General features: G+C 56.8%; 8 protein-coding genes across 8 annotated transcripts; 1 reads left to right on the forward strand and 7 right to left on the reverse strand.

The window, feature by feature from the left end:
- Positions 1–2,199: 2,199 nt before the first annotated feature.
- Positions 2,200–2,755, reverse strand: N657DRAFT_573583 (mitochondrial import translocase, subunit Tom22; the record flags this gene model as incomplete). Its single annotated transcript, XM_062788981.1, has 2 exons — positions 2,200–2,594; positions 2,668–2,755. The coding sequence occupies 2 exons, from the start codon at positions 2,753–2,755 to the stop codon at positions 2,200–2,202; spliced, it is 483 nt and encodes a 160-aa protein (XP_062647601.1).
- A 448-nt stretch (positions 2,756–3,203) lies between these two features.
- N657DRAFT_690489 (uncharacterized protein) lies at positions 3,204–4,424 on the reverse strand. Its single transcript, XM_062797050.1, has 2 exons — positions 4,207–4,424; positions 3,204–4,134 (listed from the first exon to the last, which is right to left on the reverse strand). The coding sequence occupies exons 1-2, from the start codon at positions 4,351–4,353 to the stop codon at positions 3,439–3,441; spliced, it is 843 nt and encodes a 280-aa protein (XP_062647602.1). The 5' UTR covers positions 4,354–4,424; the 3' UTR covers positions 3,204–3,438.
- A 372-nt stretch (positions 4,425–4,796) lies between these two features.
- Positions 4,797–5,581, reverse strand: N657DRAFT_680952 (uncharacterized protein; the record flags this gene model as incomplete). The annotated part of the gene is made up of 2 exons (XM_062796336.1): positions 4,797–5,338; positions 5,452–5,581. 2 exons carry the CDS (start codon positions 5,579–5,581, stop codon positions 4,797–4,799), a joined length of 672 nt encoding a protein of 223 aa, XP_062647603.1.
- Positions 5,582–6,665: 1,084 nt separating this feature from the next.
- On the forward strand, positions 6,666–8,823 carry N657DRAFT_656169 (uncharacterized protein; the record flags this gene model as incomplete). The annotated part of the gene is made up of 3 exons (XM_062794671.1): positions 6,666–6,689; positions 7,120–7,648; positions 7,724–8,823. The coding sequence occupies 3 exons, from the start codon at positions 6,666–6,668 to the stop codon at positions 8,821–8,823; spliced, it is 1,653 nt and encodes a 550-aa protein (XP_062647604.1).
- Positions 8,824–9,427: 604 nt separating this feature from the next.
- N657DRAFT_690491 (uncharacterized protein) lies at positions 9,428–12,426 on the reverse strand (the record flags this gene model as incomplete). Its single annotated transcript, XM_062797051.1, has 2 exons — positions 9,428–10,225; positions 10,285–12,426. 2 exons carry the CDS (start codon positions 12,424–12,426, stop codon positions 9,428–9,430), a joined length of 2,940 nt encoding a protein of 979 aa, XP_062647605.1.
- A 3,342-nt stretch (positions 12,427–15,768) lies between these two features.
- N657DRAFT_533159 (uncharacterized protein) lies at positions 15,769–16,017 on the reverse strand (the record flags this gene model as incomplete). Its single annotated transcript, XM_062787751.1, has 1 exon — positions 15,769–16,017. A coding segment is annotated over one exon (249 nt), but the record flags the coding sequence as incomplete, so codon positions are not given.
- Positions 16,018–16,524: 507 nt separating this feature from the next.
- Positions 16,525–17,211, reverse strand: N657DRAFT_429633 (uncharacterized protein). Its single transcript, XM_062787334.1, has one exon. It carries the CDS (start codon positions 17,060–17,062, stop codon positions 16,622–16,624), a length of 441 nt encoding a protein of 146 aa, XP_062647607.1. The 5' UTR covers positions 17,063–17,211; the 3' UTR covers positions 16,525–16,621.
- Positions 17,212–19,632: 2,421 nt separating this feature from the next.
- Positions 19,633–20,225, reverse strand: N657DRAFT_645436 (uncharacterized protein). The gene is made up of 2 exons (XM_062792946.1): positions 20,169–20,225; positions 19,633–20,070 (listed from the first exon to the last, which is right to left on the reverse strand). The coding sequence occupies exon 2, from the start codon at positions 20,044–20,046 to the stop codon at positions 19,720–19,722; it is 327 nt and encodes a 108-aa protein (XP_062647608.1). The 5' UTR covers positions 20,047–20,070; positions 20,169–20,225; the 3' UTR covers positions 19,633–19,719.
- Between the last annotated feature and the right edge of the window lie 291 nt (positions 20,226–20,516).

The raw sequence follows: 20,516 nt of genomic DNA on the forward strand, positions 1-20,516 counted from the left end.
GTATGCGCCCTTGGACTTGAAGCAGTCACCACTCTTGGTGGACGTGCATAATCGCGTTGACTCGCAGAGTCCTGTGCGGCCTCCTAGTGTTATGTCGGTGCGTACGACAGAGCAGGAGCTTGCAGCCCAGGCCAAACAGACCCTGCTGGAACGGCGGCAGTCGAAACAATCCCAGGAGGGCGACAAGGGAGGCGCAAAAGGAGAAGACGTCGATGGTCCCCGCCCACGGCGACGGTCGTCTTTGTCACTTGTCAAGGACTTTATCAAGGACCGGACTGAGTCAATCATGGGAGCGAAGTCGCCGTCGACGGATAACCTGGGCAATCCCCTCTCATCAGCGCCAACAAGCATGGCGTCTCCTACAAGCTCGCGGTCCCCTTCCCGTCCGCCATCGGTGCACCAGCCTGGCTCTCTTGCCCGTCGCCTTAGCGTCAGCAGCCGCCGTTCGTCAATCGATCAGAACGCTTCTTCGTCGGTGCTAATCCCTGCCCGGACCCCCAATGTTGGCTCTGAACCGGAGGCCGAGGCCAAGAACGGCAGCAGACCTGCTAGCCCGAACCAAAGCAAGACCAGCCGTGCTTCCCGTTTTATCCGGCGTTTGTCCAACACGTTGGCGACGGGCAGGAAGAACGGTGCTCCGTCTATCTCGCCCACCGTGGCCGAGGAGAACGCCGCGGAGGTTGAGGCCGCGTCCCGAGGGAGCACGACCACGAACGCTGCAGCCCAAGCCCCGCCCAGCATCGTCGCGTTCATGGGCGATGTCAATGTCCAGTTTCCGGACAACCTCTTATGGAAGCGGCGGAGCATCTGCCTTGACAGCCAGGGATTCCTCATTCTGAGCGCGGTGCAAGGCACGGCCACGCTACCTACCGGCAAGGACAGGCAAGGAGTCAAGCGGTACCACATGAGCGACTTCAAGCCTCCATATGCGCCCGATGTGGAGTTGCAGGAGCTGCCCAACAGCGTTGTTCTCGACCTGGTTGGCGGCAGCGGACTGCAAATTGCGTGCGAAGACCGGGCGGGCCAGATGAGCATTCTGCGCAGTAAGTTTACCATGTTATGTTTGACGGGTCTACGTGACAAATGCTGACGAGCGGCAGTCCTCGAGGAGGCTCACCACAACCACTCAAGCTTTGGACGTTGACCACCCGATCCTCCTCCAGATCCATGATGGACTACTTCACCTAATTCCCGCAAGCAATGGCTTCGTCCCCTGGTGTGGCAAACACACTGGCACACACTCTTTCCTTGTTGGGTCTAGAAACCCTAGTCTCACCGCGATGTTGATTTCTTGCCCCATACGACCTTTGTTCCCTTTCTATGGATTACACCCTTCTGATACCAGAGATACATTTCGTGTCACGATCTTTGTGCTCTCCCATCGAGGAAGCCACATAAATTGACACTCGCTGGCCTTTCCCTTTTCTTCGTGATACCAACAACTTTGTGACGGCTTTTCAGCAATCTCATTAAACCTTTGTCGGATGATTCTTGGCCCGAGGATGACAGGGTGGCTTTTCATTTCTTGTTGGCGGTGGGTGAAGAATGAGGGATGGAGAGGAAAGGTTGCAGGAACTGCCCGGTGTCTGAGCTGATAAAATGCAAAATGCCGGTCTCCCCAGTCTGCTCATCTTGTACAAGGCATGGTGGCGCCCTCGGCCCAATACCTTCATTGTACATACATTATACATAGCCTGGTGTGCGCCTTTGTTTCTAACTTGAGTCAATCATGTCTGATCTGGCTTCTTCATGTTGTTGAAAAGCAAAGCCCCAGCGCACCAAGCAATGCCTAGCAGCAGGATCTTCAGTCCGTGAGAGGTAAGAGACATGCCATGATAAATACATCTTTGCCGTTCCTGCCACGCGCCCATCAACCGTTACCCATTCGCTTCTTCCCCAAGTCTGGTTCTGACCAAATGAAGTCATCGTACAGTTATACAAAGATGGAAGACGGCCCTCAGTATTCCGATCCCCTTTAATAATATACATATAGACCCGTAAAGCGCAGCATTTACGCACCGCCAGGGCTAAACTGTGTGGCCACAGGGTGGTTCCCACGACACTATCTCTATCCCTCAACAGTGTGTTGTTAAGAAACAGAGCGGCCAGTGACTCTTTGCTGTCCTTTCCAGGGAATGCGTCGCCACACCAAACACCCCATCTTGGCTGTGTCATCAGTGACAGCCATCCTCCGGCTGTTTACAGCGCAGCCTTGGCCTCGGCCCTCCCCCCGCCCTGAAGCGCAGCGCCAATTTCCTCAACCGTCATGCCCCCCTTTTCTCCCCCGGCGCCGGCGGTCAGCACCTCGCCGCCGAGCTCACGCATCCGCTGCTCCTGCTCCATGGCGGCAAAGTTCTGGTCCTCGCCGTAGGCCAGGGCAAAGGGCACGCCGACGAGCAGGGCGCTGACCGACACGGTCCAGGCGGCCCGCCCCGCGAAGGAGAGGGCCGACTTGATGGTAGACGTGGTGACTTCGTACTTGTGGTGGATCCAGCCGCGCGCCGTTGCGGGGATCATGTCGCGCAGGGCGTCGAGGCGCTCGGCGAGGGTCTCTTCTGTAGGGTCGTAATTGGATTCGGTGGAGATTTCGGAGTCTGGTTGGAGGGAGAAGTAGGTTGTTAGTTTAGAGGATATGTGGATGATAAAGAGCGGAGAGATGATTCATACCGGTGTCGGTGAAGTCCTCATCATCCTCCTCTGGGCCCGGCTGGGGCTGCTGGAAATGCTCGTCCTCGACTTCTACAAGTTGGACCATCTTGGCGGGGGGGTGTTGTTGTATGTAGAAGAGAACGGTATTACGTTATATGGTACAGGTGACTGTCTTCGCTCGTTACAGAGGCGAAGATGCGGTTGTGCTTGGTGCTGTTGTAGATTCGCCAACGAAATTGATGATGGATCAAGACTTCAGGATTCAGGTTCGCGAAAGCCGCCTCCCTGGTCAGAACGTCTTTTTTTCGCGGATAAGGAAGATGACTTGGGGCCGCTAAGCCGTAAGCGGGTAGAGGCAAATGTGGGTCCGATTGTCAAGCGGCCCGGTGGAGTCATTGGGTGCAAGTTGAATGGCCAGCGAGGTTTCAACTCTGGGACTCATCTCTCACGCAAACAGACAACGAAGCTCTCCTGGCCGCCACGGATCCAACGTCTGAATTGCCCCTGACTTCTGCTTTATAACCCACAATGACTCTGGGAAGCATTTTCCCTCAGGCCTTCAGCACAAGGTTCAAAACTCTAGAGTACGTACGGTTGGGAGGTTTGACGCTGGTGTCGCTTTTCCATCCCTGACACTGCCCGAGGATATGGGATCTTAATGATTCCAACCTGTCCTGCCAATACCGCGCTACTTTATGGAGATATATAACCACACATCACCAACCCAACATTCAAGCATCATGGTGACAGATACTTGGTGGAAAAAGTAACTGGAATTCTCCCTGTTCATTACTCCTTGCCGCCCGCAGCATTTGAAGGCCGAGACGCCTCCATCTCGTACGCCCGTGACACTGCAGCCACCTCGGCAACAGTCCGCGGGGGATTGTACGCCGGAGCCGCTCCCTGGGGTGTCAGAGAGCTGTACATCGGGTACTGCACCGCCTGGGACACGTCATGCTGCCCCTGCACATGATGGACTTGGGCCGCTCCAACGTCCTTGAGGGGCTCCTGTGGCAGGTTCGGGGGATGGGCAGCTCCGGCACGTTCTGTAGCCGGATGTCTCCTCAGACTTCGTCTGTGAAACCACAGAAGCAGGGCAACCACGAGCGCAAGGAATGCGACGCCTCCGACGGCAATGCCTGCGATGGCCCCCGTCGACACCCCTCCAGAACCGCCGCCGCTGTTGGAACTGCCGCTTGATCCTGCCGTCGTCCCGCCATCGCCGTCGTTGCTGTTGCCGTTGCCGTTGGTGCCGCCGGAAGAACCACTCCCAGGCGCCCCGGTAGTCCCAGTCCCGCCACCGTTGCCCGCCCCTCCGCTTGACTGCGTCGGCCCAGCGCCAAACTGCGATGCGACGGTGGCCAACATGCTTTTCGGGACGCGGGCGCCTTCCTCCTGGCAGATACCGGTCCTGCCAGAGTCCGGAATAAGTCCGACCATGCCCTGCGGACAGCAGAAGTAGTAGTCTGTTTTCCCAAGATGGTACTATAACGTGATCTGTGTCAGTCATCTCCCGAGTTCGTTGTATCATGTTACAGGCTCGCCTCTGTTCCTTACCATTTTCCAATCACTGTTGGCACAGACGGGGAGATTCATTACCGTCGTCTCGCACGGCTCGTCTACATTTGGGTGGACACCAAGCGGGTTAGAACTACCGTACCAACAGCCATCTTCTGGGCAGCGGGAGGATGCGACACATACCATCCGGACAGCAATGTGCTGGCCAGGAGCCGGAGCATTTCTGGCCGTTGGGACAGCAGTTAAGATTGTACCAGGAGTAGGGCTGGCATTTCACCGGCGTATCCGCCGGGCATGACGAGCCGACGTATCCCAGCGGCCAACCCCCCTGATACGTCGTCGTCTGACGTTCGAAGAGTTGAACGGCCGGCTGTGCTAGCTGCATGGCTTCAAGAAGATGGATCAGGAAACGAGGCGTCGGGCAGCGACGCAGCAGACGCGGGAGCGCCTGGCTTTCATGAGAAAAGTACTGAGATCAACAAAAAGGGGAATGTAGTACAGGTCAGGGGCTGATGTCGCGTCAACTCCGACGGCTGAGTCTGGACTGACGCCACTCTCAGCCCTCCTCCACTACTCACAGCCACTCAACACCAACGGGATCCCCCACCCAACATGTCCCCAGCCTATGTTTAATCTGAATCGCTATCAGAGCTGCCACTCGACCCCGAACCGGACCCCTTGCGCTTGTGATGCTTCTTCTCCTTTTTGTACTTCTCGTCCTTGTGCTTTTTCTCCTTCTTGTGCTTGCCCCCTCCCATAACGCCGCCTAGCATACCGGCCGCAGCAGTCGCCGGGTTGAACGCCCCGCCGCCGCCAATTCCGCCTCCATGTCCTCCGCCTCCGTGTCCGCCATGTCCGCCCCCGAGCAGCGCGCTGGCGGCCGCGCCTAGCAGCCCGCCGCCCATCATGCTGCTGCCGCGGCTGTCATGCTGGCCCGGTGGTGGTGCGCCGTATCCTGGCTGTCCGCCTCCGTGCTGCTGCTGGTACGGAGGGTTGTATTGGCCTTGTCCCTGGTGAGGAGCGGATGGGTAGGGTGAGCTGCCATGAAGGGCGCCGCCGTAGGGCTGCTGCTGCTGGTAGTGGGACTGGGGAGGGTATTGCTGCTGTTGCTGCTGCTGCTGCTGGTGGTGGTGGTGGGGCGGAGGAGGAGAGTGGAAGTTCTGCGGAGGGCCTTGCGGTTGGTACTGTTGGTTTGGGGGATACTGGTAGTTTCCCTGCTGCTGTTGTAGAGGGTAGGGTGGTTAGCGGAGATTCCTTGGGCAGGCCGTCAGATATCGGGGTAACGAGCCTGTTGCGGGTAGTGCTGAGGAGGCTGTCCCTGCCCGCCGTAGGGAGCCTGTTGGCCGTAGCCTTGCTGGCCGGGATTGCCGTAGCCCTGGCCTTGCTGCGAGTTGTAGTAGTCTTGAGCCGACATGGCGTTCTGCCTATCTGCGTTCAACGGTGTCTTTACTGGGTTTGCTGAAGATGTCGTTAGAAGAAAGGAGGTACACGTACAGTGTAGTTGGCCAGGAAGATGACCCGGAACGGGTGCGGGGTCCCTTTGACGTAATGCCAGCGGCGTTTCACAGCTCCGGGCCTTTGGCCGCTAGGTGAGTTGCCGCGCGAGCCGCGCCACCAGGATGCTGCTTAGTTCAATGCACTATACAAGTAATCCGTACAGTCCCGCCGGAATGACTGTTAGCGTCTGACTTTGGCGACGAAGTCTTCCTAGAAACTCAAACTCCACGGTACCGTAGAACGGCGTATTATGACGCATAAAAAGATATTAAAAGACTGAGAATGAAGATAAACTTTCCTCTACATTCGGTTTGCTTGTTATAATTGAACGAATGGCTATTAAAGCGGAATGGACGTTTTTGAATTATGCTAGGGACGCCTGTTTATGGTTTTGCGCTAACAATTATTCAAGGCTGTACTCTATCCATTGAGGAACAGCCTGGAGAGCACATCAATGCCAAGAAATGCGACGCTATGACACCAATGCAGTGAAACTTCACGAGTCTCTCAAGTCCAACAAAAGATCTCTCTGCCCTCAGTTGTCGCCGTCCAAGACAGCATCCTTCACATCAGGTTTCGGACTCGAAATCGAAGCAGTTGCCACACAATGAGCAAAACATGCACAGATAGTTACTCGTCTGGAGCTTCGAGATTACCGATCTGGCCAGCCGCCAATGGGCGAGCGACGAGTAGTAACGTTATTTCGTAGCCCAAGAGCACAGTCAGCACTAATCACACGGCAGTTCTGCAATGAGACGGCGCAGCTTGCCAATCCATCATGCATTGGGAAACGAAGCATGGTTCTCGTGTCGCACAGCAGTCAGCATGCCTCAGAATCCACCATGGCAGTGCGGCACCTCTAGGCGTTCATGCCCAGCTCGTGCTAGATGAGCTTGTCAAAACGTGATTCGAGCTGAGCAATCGACGTTTTGGAATAGGTGTACGGATCCGTACACCATATTATCGGTCACTTTACGGAATACACTTACCCGGACGACAAAATGCGCGGCGTCGAGCGAGACTCGGTAACGTGTAGCCGTCGAATAAGTGTTCGAGAATACGCGCTCAGCCGGGGTTATCGCAGACTTTGAAAGTTTGCGCGTTTCAGCCAGACCATCTTACCTGCAGGTGCGGTGCAGGTCATTGCCCAATCCAGACTTGGGACGCTTTTTCAGCCCCCAACGGTGCCAACACAATTCTTCCTCGAATTCCGATAGGTATGGCAGAGCCAGGCTGCCATGGTAGCATGGACTGTAAAGAGCTGACTCCCGTCGCCGCCTCGTCGGCAAGCTCATTCCGTCCAGTGTCACGTCGCACGACCGAACTCGGTACTCGACGATGGAGGCCGACGCTCTGCAGACCTATCCTATGCACCAAGGCGACGACCATCCGACAGGATTTTATACCGCCAAATCTGGAGCGCTGTGGACGGAGGAGGCCTTCCATAGCGATGAGGAACCGGCTGATGTGCGGCCTCGGCCGTCAATACTGGGGTGGCGGTGGGAGCTGCTCTCCCTGGTGTTCAGTATTGGGTGCATGATCAGCATCGTCACCATTCTCCTCGCCTACCAAGATCGGCCGCAAAGCGACTGGCACGGCGGGTTCCTCAGCATCACGGCGACCATCGCTATCTTCTCCACGGGTGCCAACATGGCGGCAGCTCTCGCCCTCGGCGCATGCCTCAGCCAGTACAAATGGCTGCACTTCCGGAAATCACCGCGCAAACTGACCGATCTGGACCTGATCGAGGAAGCGGGACGAGGGCCATTGGGGTCGCTTGTCCTCCTGGCCAAACGACCGTTGGGGCTGGCGAGCGTCGGTGCCGTCGTAGTGCTGCTGTCTTCGATGTTCGATGTCTTCGTTCAGCAAACCGTCACCTTTGAATCACGCGATGTTGCCAAGGACAGCGGCGCCCTGCTTGGGCTGGCACACACCTACGACAGCGGAGCAAGACGAATCTACGGTGCAGACTTCAATGTCGCACGTAAGTTCCTCTGTGATTTACCTGGAATGTGTCATACCTATAATGGGTCGTTGCTGATGCTGCTCAACTTTTCAGCTTCCACCATGGACTTGTCGATGCAGGGAGCCGTGTACCGAGGTCTGTACAATCTTGGATCGCCTGCTGTTTTCAACTGCACCTCCAATTGCCAGTGGAATGGCACCTATTACTCGCTTGGGTTTACCAGCACTTGCGCCGACGTGACCGAGGCGACTATCCGCCTCCATCCCAACGCGTCTGCGACGTGGAACGTCTCGGCTAACTCACCGCTGGACGGGAACCTCACCACTCCAGGCGGTGTTAGACTACCCGCCCCTTATTCGGCCACGTCTTGGCAAACAGTGGTCAGCGTCAGCGCCATCAATCTTTTGAATCCGGCGAACATTACGAAAATGCATCCCGATATCGTCCGCATCGGGGTGTTCAGAGTACCTGTCAATACCACCAGCTTTCGCTTCTCCCCTGATAACATGACAATCGTCGAATGCGACATCGCGCTGGCGGCTTACAGCTACTCGAACTTGTCATCCTCGGGCCAGATCCTGAACGTCGGCCATTGGGAACGCATCCGCCTTGATCCGGGCTTCTTAACCTCGCCTGAAAACGATACCAAGTCTAATCTTCTGAGCTTCAACCAGAGCGGGCTCCCGCTCTTGAGGGTTGCGGTTTCGGATCTCGCAGCCCTCCAGCTGCTGTTCACATCGAACCGCTTCAGCGGCATCATCTACGAAGGGGTGGCCGCCTCCCCGCGTCAGGGCATGGGGGACGCGTTTCGATCGGGTGACATTGCCCAGACGGTGCTTGCCATGGTCGACAGCATGACCGATCAGCTGCGCTCCAGCTACAACGTCGCGGCCGTCGGGCAGAGCCTCGTCCCCGAGGTGTTTATTGAGGTCGAGTGGGCGTGGATCACCCTGCCGCTTGTCGTGCAATTCATCACGATCGTGTTCGTCGTCATCATCATGATCAAGAGCGCGCGGACGCCGGGCTTGCCGCTGTGGAAGTCGTCCACTGTTGCGGTGCTGACTTATGATGTGCGGTTCCGCGACGACGGAGATGACGTGGGCAGGCTGGGGACGGGGATCCGGAGTACCAAGGAGCTGGATGCTCTCGCCGAGTCGTGGAAGGCCAAATTGGAGCTGCCTGAGCGGAAGTGAGAATATGGTATTGCCAGCGTGCGGAAAGAAAATATCATGAATTTTGGCTGGACTTGTACTTACGCAGAGCGAGAGCCTCAAGTCGACATTACATCAGCTGGCGGCAATATGTCCGTCAAAGTCAGCTGAGGGGAGCAGACTGATTCGGTTCAGTAAACATGAGCGATGGCCAGGTACTTGCCCCACATGTATTGTACAAGGTCTGGTACAGCCTTGGAGGTGTGTGCTTTGAATAAAGGCACACCCACAATCAGAGCAATGGATTCTCTCAGACAATTGAATTGCTGAAAACACATGCTAACTCATTATCTCATATACCTAAGATGAATGAATCTTTCTTGACGGGTGGCTTGACTGGGGGCCGAGGCCAGTACAGCGCGAGAGGTCAACACAAACATCATGAACGTTTCATCTACCTCATGCGTTTTCACTTCAAATCTACCCAACAAATTCTGTTCCTCGCTTCAGTAACCCAAATGCCAAAAGTAAGCCATCTTCCGCACCATGCCAATGAACAACTTACTGAGAGAAGCCCCAACTCCAAAAAAGTACAATGCCATGCCATGCAACATCGAAGTCACCCGCTTATTACTCACAGACTCCCTCACTCCAACGACCTCCCCCGATCAGGGACATCCGCAAACCGAATCGATCTCGAAGGCGGCACTCTCGGGGTATCGTCATCGTCACTATCCTCCCCGTCCCCGTGCGGCGCCATGCCCAGGGCAGCCTCTCTACGGCGCCGTTCCGCAGCCGTCTCGGCGTGCTCGTCGTCATCGTCATCACCACCGCCACCGCCAGCCACACCCTGCAAAGCTGCCAGGCGCCGCCTGCGCTCCACCTCCGTCTCCGGCAAGTCCCCGCCCCTCGCCTTCTCGGTCGGTGACGTCGCCTTCTTCGGGGAAGACGACCTCGATGCGGCCTGGCTGCCAGTCGCTTCCGGCTCTGGCGCTGCGGCGGCAGACGTCGGGGCAAGAGCGTAGTCTTTTCTGCTGACAGTCGTCGACAAGCCCGGGGTCTCAGCGGTTTGCGGCTCAGCGTCGAGCTTGGCGACCTCCTTAAGGCCTTGCGATGCGTCCGACTTGTCCAGAACATCACGGCGCGTGGGCTTGTCGAGTTTCCGTAGCTCATGGATGAAATCCTCCTTGGTCAGCCGCCGGCCAACGCCGCCGATGGTGAACCGGATGTGCCTGTCGTCTTCCTCGTCTTGCTCAGCGGTCTTCTTACGCGGCTTCCGTGCCGAGGACTCGCCAGCCGTCGACGGTTCGCCAGTCTCCGCTGTCTTGGCGAAGACACCCATGCCCATGTACTTCAGACCTTGAGGCTTCCAATCAGGTTGAGGTTTCTGCGTTGGCAAGTCGTATTTCTTGATAACCTCGCCGTCTTCGTTCTCCACAATGATCTGTTCAAAATGTTAGCACAGGCTAAAGTCGAAGCAAGGGGGCTTGGCGAGGGACATACCGTGTTGCCGAACTGAAACGCCCGGGCCGGTGCTCCTTTCCTCGCTGGCTTGCTCCCTTCTTTCCTCTTCGCCAGCTCTGCCTCACGCCAGTGCATCACTCTCTTCTTCAAGGAATCATAAGTCCAGCCAGAAGGCCCCGCTTCCGATTTCAACTTGCACGCAAGTTCCTTGGCCTGGTCCGTAACGTTTTCTCTAGTGTGCGTCGGGGAAACCGCAAGCACGTCGCCCTCGCGGTTTTCAGTGATGATATTATCGCCCTCATCGTAAACCTCGACGGGTCCCCTTCGTTCCTCGCTGGGGGGAGCGGGAGGAGCCTCGGCGGGAGCGGCTGACTTTATGGATGCCTCGGCGGAGGACTGCTGGTCCGGCTCCTTTTCGTTAATAATGCCAGGTGTCACAGGCCCAGTCGGTGATATCGGTGTCTCATCTGGTTGGGGTTGATCGGTGCTGCCGCGTAGGAGTTCGGGTGAGAGAGGTGCGCTTTGGCTGCGGCGCTGAGGGAAAATGGCTGACTGGCTGATGGGGCCGCCTGGTCCGATGCCATCATCCCACTTCTTCTTCCGGCGTCGTGCAGCCAACGAGGACGACCTACTTCCCTGTCTGCTGTTATCCTCCTCCCTCTGACGGCGCAGGAAATTTCCAGGGAGGCCGACGGGCGGCAGGGTCCCCGGCGGAAACTCGGGCAGTTTCATCTCGTCAACCTCCGTATCGGACATGGTCCTTGCCTGCGAGCGCGACTGCGACGAAATACGAGGCAGCCGATTCATCCAAGTAGGGCCATCCTCGTTGGCCTGCGTGTACGACATGGTGATGGTCAAAGTGTTGATGTGCTTGCCCAGCGTGAAGACGGCAATCGAAGAGCCGTGGACAATGATGGAGGCGACTACAATGAATGCAACAATGGGCCAAACAAGCACAATCACCGTATAGTGCTCGGAGCCGGGCGGTGGCAGCTCCGGAAGAGGGACGGTGTCATGGTGCTCCAACTCTCCCCGTGCGAGCATTGCGACGAAGATGGCACCGACTCCGATGGGCCCGAAGTGACCAGCGAAGAGGGCTTCGCGCCATGTTTTGATGTCGGGAATGACGGGCTTCAGGGCGAGCATGATGGGAATCCGGCGGAAGAGAATGACGAAGATGGCGAGGACGGCGAGTCGCCAGGCCTGCAGGCCAATGGCGGCGTCGTTGAACTCGTTCCACGGTATGATGGTGCCAAAGTAGACAAAGTAGGCCAGATTGAGCAACAAGTCGATGACGTTGGAGACGTGGGACTCTTCCGTCTTCTGGGTGAACCAGCCGTCGTTGGAGAAGCCGACGCCAGCAGCGAAGCCGACAAGGAGATCGTCGAGGCCGAGGATGCTGCCGGACCCGGCGCAGAACAAGGCCAGCACGAAGTAGAAGACGAGGAAGCTCTCCCTGTCGATGAGCTCGCGCTTCTCGGCGTACTTGATGCCGTGGCGGGCGAGGTAGCCGATGACGAAGCCATACACGGCACCGAAGACACACTCGTACAGGATGGTGTAGACTATCCAGTGGAACGAGACGTTCTTGGCGCTCTGTTTGTCAAGGATGAGATACAGGGACAGGTAGATGAAGGGGAAGGCCATGCCGTCGTTGCAGCCCGACTCGGCCGAGAGCAGGTCGCGCAGGTGCTTGGGGACCCTCTTAGCAAACTTCCCCTTGCCCACGACGGATGAGGCGAGAACGGGGTCTGTGGCCGTGATACAGGCGGCCACGACGAGGCTCTCGAGGAAGTTCAGCGGCTCAATGAGCCACCAGACGAACAGACTGGTGATAAGCCAGCCGAACGTCATGACGGGCACCAGAAGGTATGTGACGGATTTCCAGTGCTTCTCCATGTAGTACTTGGGCAGTTCGACGCCGACGGCGAAGCACTGCACGACCAGGACGATGCGGGAGAACTCGAGGGTGGTGATGTCGACGCTGCCCCATGATTCCGGGTCGATGAGGTTGGCGCCATGGGGGCCGAAGATGATGCCGCACAGAGTGGCCACGGTGGCTTCGCCGATGTACATGCGCTCCTTGATGACGGAGGAGCAAAGCATGAACAGGGTCGTGAAGCCGCCGAGGATGATGTAGACCAAGTGCGGCTTGGTGATGGAGAGGTGATCCCACGCCATGGTCTAGCGCCGGCTCGCCCGCCGTAGGGGTTTCCAGCAGCACGGCTGTCGTGGTTGTCTCTGGGCGGGCGGGCAGAGCTGTGAGAGTAGGTGACGATGCGGGAAAGTTGAGCTGAGGTGGTTGGTGAGTGGGTTTGCCCAGGAAGATCGTCCCAATGCCGAGAGTATCAGGAACAGCCCAGAACAACGACGTCACCGGGAGTCGGATCCAGAAGCACTCGGCAACAAAACGAAAGTCAACCTCCGTCTACGACCAGTCTGGGTTGTCCTGTGTCCCCTCCAGTGCCAAAATCCGACCCGACGAAGGACCGCAATTGATACATTCAGCGAACATACGGCAGCGTGCCAACTTTGGTTAACCAATCTCTGTCGAGAAATCCTGACTCATCCCACGAGGAGCCGATCCAGAGGCGACAGCACGAGATTTTCAAGCCGACTTGATGTCGGCAAGAGACGTGGACGCGAACTGAAAACCTGGGACGGGAGTATCCGAAAGTGGCCTAAGAACGTGAATAAGATAAGGCGAAGAAGGGACGATACAAAGGACGATCCAAGTCAAGACGGCAAGGAGCGCCAAGGCCGCATACAGCGACCAACGCCAAGACGGCAGCGAGGGTTTCGGGCGTTGAGCAGTTACCAGCGCCTCGGAAGATCTGGAAACAATTCGACAGAAACAGATGGCCATTGGGGGCAAGCAGCGAATGCCTGTGGGTTTATATGGAAACAATCCGAACCGTCGTCAAGCGAAGGTTCTGTTCTTCTTGCCAGGATTTGCAGCAACCCTGCAGCGAGGCTTGGCGTCAAGCCACGGTGGGGTATGTGGGAACCAGTAGGACGCTAAGCCTGTCTCAGCCGGGTACCGTTCAGGCCGACTTTCCGTCCCGGAGCCTCACCAATTGGCCTCCCATCCCGAGCCGAATTTTCGGGTGGAACGCCGCCGACGAACTTGCGGATTGGGCTAAAGGTGGCTTACTCACAGCCCTATCAATGCCAGAGAGTGCTCAGTATGCGCCGGCCATCCCACGCCGTGTTCTCGTTCCGTTCTGTGGTGCAACCTGCCACTCACCGCGATAATACAGGCGGTGTAATCTGGCAACCCGGGACTCGGAACGTTCACAACGTCGCTTGTCTCACGGTTCTGCCGGACCCTTTCAGCCTGCTCAGGCATGCAAATGTATCAGGAGCCTTCAGAAATCAACTCCCCGCTCTCCAGCGTCGTCTCGATTCACAACCGCTTTGATCTGACAAGCTGACAGTATCGACCTCGCCCATCGACTCTATCGTTTTGCCAAGCCTGCCCGAATTCGCCCAGGACTGTGACGGATTCTATCACATATACTGATGCTTTGAGCCGCCCAGACTTTCTCAACCTCGGACGGGCGGTCTCGACTGTCCCCTTCCGGGCTGCTATGTGCGCCAAGATGGACGGGGCCGACACCGTCCCCTCAATGCCTCCCAACCCGTGCGGGAGCGGTGAGGTGTCGTTTCAACACTCAATCTCACCCCGAGTACGGATAGAGTGGAGAGACTGTTGATTGGACTTGCCCAAGACAAACATCTTCACCCTGGCTCCGGGCATCCAACCACAGCTGGGAAGCCCGGCACGGGCCACGTTAGACTACGGCGTCGGACAAGGGCTCAGCTCTCATGCAAGGCCGGGAATTGGTCTCGTGATCCAGGTGCAGACAAAGAGCCCAAAAAAGTATCTTGCTGGCAGTCTTGTGTCCCTTTGGTGAACATCGAGACTGGATGTGATGAAGTCAGTTCCCGACATACTGGGCTACTTGCATCTGCCACGAAGACTGGGTCCCATGCACAATTCCCCTTTCTGTTGTTTCGCTGGGCTGCTGCGTGGGGGACAACGGGACCCGGTTGGTCGAATCCTCGCGTGCTCGGAAACCATGACGGACAAAGATTGACGCCACGGGAACGTCTCCCGCGCGAGGCCGGTGACGGTATTGTGTCCATACGCACGTAATTAGGTGCCTACACCCAGCTTGTAGTTATCGCGCAGTTGATGTTGGAGTGGCCGATGGTCATCTGAGACGTCGACGAGTTGGAGTCGTAGGAACCAGCAGCAGGGTTAGGGTTCAAACCGCACTTAGTTTTTGAGGGCGGCTAAGTGTCTTGGCACCACCTCGCGCACAGACTCCCCGCGTTTTCGACTGCAGACGCGGTTTGCCCGAGATTGACATGTCGACGCGACTGGGCAGGCCTTCGTGCTCTCAAATGTTTCATTCCAAGGCAACTCACGACCCCAGCTACACATGCCGACAGCTCGCCCCAACGGCCTTGACTCTGTATGACTGGGATTTCCAGTTTACCCCTCCGCCGAGCCGCTTTTCCCCTCGATAAGACCATCGGTTGCCGTGCAGGCCGAGCAAACGTGCATGCTGTTGGATTGACTTCCACTGTTCTCTCACGTCCAATGTTTGGGAGGGCGGTCGAGGCCAATAAGGCCGCTGCGGCAAAGCAGCCGTCGCGCATGCCAGCTAATCACGGTGTTTCCCTGGCGAAACAGCTTTTCCCATCAAGTAGCCCGTCGCCCGCACCAAAACGCGAAGAGAATACCATCACCAACATGTGGAACAAGAGGCCCAATCCATCACCCATGGGTGGCTCATCAATATCCGCAGGCACCAGTAAGCCACTGCAAAACCGCCCATTGAACGTCCCCCCGACAATCGCTCGCGACGCCAGCAGCAAGTCTCTCGCCTCGCTTTTGACCAATCCAGACTCGTTCAAGGAAGAGACTGGCAGCCCCCGATTGCCAAGCAAAGCGTCACACATCAACAATTTAGCTTCCGCAGTATACATTCACGAGTCGGATTTCTCAGACGACGACAACCTCGAACTCGACTTCCAATCTGTGTCCGCCTTGCCTCAGCTCCCTCCCCAGCCACCGCAGGCTACGGCCAAACAACGAGATGAGCCCCCGCCGGCGACCAATACAAGCGTGCTCTCCTGGTCACAATCCTCGCCGTCGCATCTCCAGCCACCGGCGCCTCGAGCGGCCTTACCCCAACAGACATCCGCCAAACGTTCCTCCCCGGATGACGATCAGTCGGCCCCTTTGGGTAAGAGAAAGCGCCAGCTGCCTTGGGCAAAACGGGAACCGGAGGATGAGAGCTTAATGAAGAAGTATGGGGCTAAAGTTGCCACGCCGGCACCCAAAACAAAGGGGTCCGCGCCGTGGAATACCACTGCCAGCGCGGTGAAGGCACAGAAGAAGCAGCTGAAATCGCAGCTCAAGGAATCCGAGAAAGTGGAGGCTTCGTTGGACGAGATGCAGGAGGCTGTCAAGTCGCACCGGCCGAAGACAGCGGCGATTTCGCTCAGCAACGAGCAGCGACATGTCAAGGAGCTTGTTATCGAAGAGGGGCAGAGCGTCTTTTTCACTGGTCCTGCCGGTACGGGCAAGTCGGTGCTGATGCGGGCCATCATCCAGGAACTCAAGAAGAAATACGCGCGAGACCCAGAACGTTTGGCAGTCACGGCCTCCACAGGCCTCGCTGCGTGCAATATCGGCGGCGTGACTTTGCACAGTTTTGCCGGCATTGGTCTCGGGAAGGAGGACACCAATATGCTGGTCAAGAAGATCAGGCGGAACCCCAAGGCCAAGTCTCGGTGGCTCAAGGTCAAAACGCTCATCATCGATGAGGTATCCATGGTCGATGGCGAGCTGTTCGACAAGCTGTCCCAAATTGGCCGAATCATCCGGAACAACGGCCGTCCCTGGGGCGGCATCCAGTTGGTCATCACGGGCGACTTCTTCCAGCTTCCGCCTGTCCCTGAGGGCGGCAAGCAGAGAGAGGCCAAGTTTGCTTTCGATGCCGCAACCTGGAGCATGTCGATCGATCACACCATTGGTTTGACCGAAGTCTTCCGCCAGCGAGACCCAGGTAGGTCGAGCCTTATTGATCCACCAAGCCTGCATACTGACAATCTGCAGAGTTTGCCGGAATGCTGAATGAGATGCGTCTCGGGAGAATCAGCGACGAGACTATCCGAAGTTTTCAGGCTCTCAGCCGGCCGCTAACCTTCAATGACGGGCTTGAGGTTACCGAACTGTAAGTCGACCCTCCCTGTAATGGAATTGTCGAGCTAACCATGTTGCTCTTAGGTTTCCCACTCGGCAGGAGGTTGAGTCGTCGAACCAGCGGCGCTTGAACGCCTTGCCTGGAAAGGTGTACCGCTATGATGCGGTGGACGAAGGTGACATCAAGATTCGAGACAGGCTTCTGGCGAACATGATGGCCCCTCCAAGCATAGAACTGAAGAAGGGAGCCCAAGTCATGCTGATCAAAAACATGGACGACACGCTCGTCAACGGCTCCCTGGGAACCGTGATCGACTTTATGTCCATGGCCAAGTTCGAGTTGCAGAACGGGCTTGAGGACTCCTCGGATGTCGAATCAGACACCAAGAGGCGAGTCCGCGCATTCACCAACGCTCTGTTCGAGACCTCCACCAAAGGCGACGACAAGAAGTACCCGATGGTGGCCTTCCACGCAGTCGATGGCACACAACGACGCATTCTGTGCCTTCCCGAAGACTGGAAGGTGCAGCTCCCGACTGGCGAGACGCAGGCGGCGCGCAGGCAGGTGCCGCTGATCCTGGCGTGGGCCCTGTCCATCCACAAGGCCCAGGGCCAGACGCTGGAGCGCGTCAAGGTCGATCTCGGCAGGGTGTTTGAGAAGGGACAGGCCTACGTCGCGCTCAGTCGCGCCACGACCAAAGAGGGCCTGCAGGTGCTCAACTTCCAGAAGGGCAAGGTCATGGCGCATCCGCGCGTCGTCGACTTTTACAATAAGCTGTACAGCGCCGAGTCGGCCCTCAAGAAGAAGGCTGCTGGGCAAATCACCAGCTACGCTGTCAAGCGGGAAAGGCGGGGCGAGGCGTCTGCGAGGAACCCAGTGTCTGTGTTTGACGAGGATGAGGAGGAGGCCATGGCGGCGTACGGTTGAGCGGTCGGTATTTCGATGGAAGTGTCTGCATGATACGGTGTTGTTAAGTACTGTGACTGGCGTCTGCGGAGCAAAGAGGCGGCTTTTTGGAGTGTATCATATCTGTCGGTTGTCTTGGGATGGTAAAACAGCGCCTACACTTTTGGTGGACAGGGCGGAGGGGAGAAAGAGCATTGATTTACATGGGGGTACTACGCTTTGCATGTTAAGAAAGATAGGGGTGCAAGGCTTAGGAGCAAGTGGGCAACAGTATACTCATAAGAACAACAAGAGATATTTGCGTGGATGTCTCTTGGTGTTTGCAAGTTGGCATTGTTCCAGTACTTCTGGGCTTTGCGTTGGCAGTGAGTGAGAGTCTAGCTCATCAGGATGCATGTTGCAGGATGTGTACAAGCAGATATTAGGGGCACTTGACTGGCAATGGGATTCCGACGTATTTCTCTAGTGACACGAACCAAAATTTATCAGGCACTGTTGAGGTTCAGCCACGTTGACGCGGTTGGATCTTGCGACAGCGATCACCATCTACACAAACCAACGCACTTTGTCATTTAGAACAAAATTCATTGAACTTGTAAAAGGTGTGCGGGCAGGGCGCGGCGAGGAAGGTACCGGGTCAACGGCGTCTAGTTCACCAACTGACGAGAAGCCCGAGAGTCCAGGTAGACGATAGGTTGCACGCCACTGTTGAATGACTGTTGAGAGCATGAGGGGACAAGTTTCGTCTGTGCTTGTATCTACGAATGGAACCCCTGACAGCTCCAGGCACCTGTATGGCAAACTCCTTTATTACAGCGAGAAATCGTCTCAGGTTTTGAGCTACAGAAAACAAAGCCGTTAAACCAGGTTCCAGAGGACCTGAGATGCTTCATCTCGCTCAATGGCCCCCCGTGTCGTAGCCCACGGCCGCCGCCGCCGCTCTCAAGTGGCTGGCATAATATAGACATCTCAGCATTGCAGAGCGCATAAGGTATTTTCTTGGTCAGTAGATGGGTGTGTGACGCAGGCTTGGAGCTCGGGGTCAAGGGGGTTAGCCACTCGCCGCCTCCCTCGCTTCGAGACGCCGCGGCCCCCAAACCTATGGCACACCCGGTTGGGAAATGGGAACTTGATGGGTCCCAAGCCCGAAGCTTCGGTACGGGCCGCATTGAAGTTGAGGTCCGTCGAACTTCAGATTCCCCGGAGATAAGTGGCTATGTCCTAACCCCTGACACTGCCAACAACCGCAAGAAGCATGAGGGCAGTAATTGAACAAAGAGTGCCTTTGTCATCATCGGGGTCTGGCCACAGTCTGATCCTTCAGGCATCAAGTAAGATCTCCAAGACGCCCGGCCAAACCTCCGCTTTCAGCACGCCACAGTACTCCTCGCGCAATGGGCAGACCAGCAGCTCTCACCAGCATCGCCTGCAAGGCAGTAGGCCCCGTTGCTCTTGGACTGATGGGTAAGACCCCGGCGGAATCTAGAAGACTTGAGGTCGGTGACATACCTGAATCGGGCTGGCACTGAAGAATTGTCCCAGGCTTGACTCGTCCTTGGTCGCTTACGGAGTACCCGGTCGCAGCAAAAGTCATGAAAAGCGCACTGGATCACGGCGCTAACTTCTGGAGCGGGGTAAGTGTGCTGTCTGAGTTTCCCTTGCAGCCGTGTGCGGACTCGGCTCTTTCGATAGACGCGTAGGAGCTCATCCTCTGCCGCGCAGAGCCTGCAATACGGGCCCCCTATCGCGAACTCGCTGCAGCTGCTTCAAGTATTACTTTGACAACCACCCCGAGGACCCAGACAAGGTCGTCCTCAGCATCAAGGGAGCGTACGCGACCCCGGGATGCATACCCCGGATGGAAGAGTGGAGGGCATCCGAGCGTCGGTCGGCGAGGCACTCAAGCTGCTGGAGGGCGTCAAGAAGATCGACGTCTTCGAATGCGCGCGCGTCGATCCGAAGGTGCCCATTGAAACTTCGACCCCATGCTCTGGCCGAGCTCGTCAAGGAAGGCCAGATTGGCGGGATCGGTCTCAGCGAGGTCAACGCCAACACCATCCAACGCGCCCACGCTGTGCATCCGATCGCGGCCGTTGAGGTAGTGCTGAGTCTCTTCACGACAGATTCGCTCACCAATGACGTGGTCGACCCATGCCATGAGCGTACGTGTCCTGGTGAATACTTTGCCTTGGCGGCCAACAGAAAGCTACGCCTTCCCAGATCTGTTGACAGGTAATATGAATTGATATCCCTACGAATTCTCCATTTCATACTTGCGGCGCATCGCAAGACCCCTTCCGAGAAGCGAAGTTCGCAAATCGTCCATCCGACCGCAGTAATTCTCACTTCATGATTCCTTCTGTCCCTGAGCCTGCAGGTAAAGGAGCTTTTCATGCTGCCCGCCATAACGCTCGCCGGCAACGGGCAGGATCTGCAGCAACGTCTGGATCTCGTCCAAGTCCTGCTCAGTCAACGGCAAGTCCTGGCGGTTCTCCACAAACCTCTCGACCTTCGTGGACCGGGGAAAAGGAATCGCACCCTGGCGACGAACCCAGGCGATGGTAAGCTGAGCGACGCTGGCTCCGTGGCGGTTCGCGATCCGCTCCACCGCCTCGACGAGCTTGAAGTTTTGCTCAAAAGCGTCTGGCTGAAAACGCGGCAGGTACCGCCGCATGTCGTTCTCGGGTATGTCCTCCGGCTTTCGAAACTCGCCTGTCAGCCAGCCGCGACTGACGGGGCTGTAGGCGATTAGGGGGATGCCAACTAATCAAGCAAACACCCAATTCTTACACCTACAGGAAGAAAGAGCGAAACCGTCTGCCCTAGCCCAGAGTCAAGCCGCTATAAATTGACAAGTGTCTTATGGCATGGAAGGCTCAGAATACGAGAGACAGGGGCGTCTTGCGATGGCCGGACTTCTTCAGCGAGGCCAAAGGTACTCCGTATTCTATCCGGGATTTGTCGAACTTGACAAGATAGAAGATAGGTGTCTGTAGAGTCCTACCCTAAGACTAAGTAGCAATGAATGAATCCTTAGTTAAAGGTAGAACGAGTACGCTGTTGGCTAGAAAACGACGGTGTCAAAAGACCGTCTGAATAGATTCAGTTTTCGTGTGACGTTGACCAGTGGTCCACATACTGCAA

Source organism: Parathielavia appendiculata (genome assembly GCF_033297405.1).
Source record: "Parathielavia appendiculata strain CBS 731.68 unplaced genomic scaffold N657scaffold_6, whole genome shotgun sequence".
Taxonomy (NCBI): Eukaryota; Fungi; Ascomycota; class Sordariomycetes; order Sordariales; family Chaetomiaceae; genus Parathielavia; species Parathielavia appendiculata.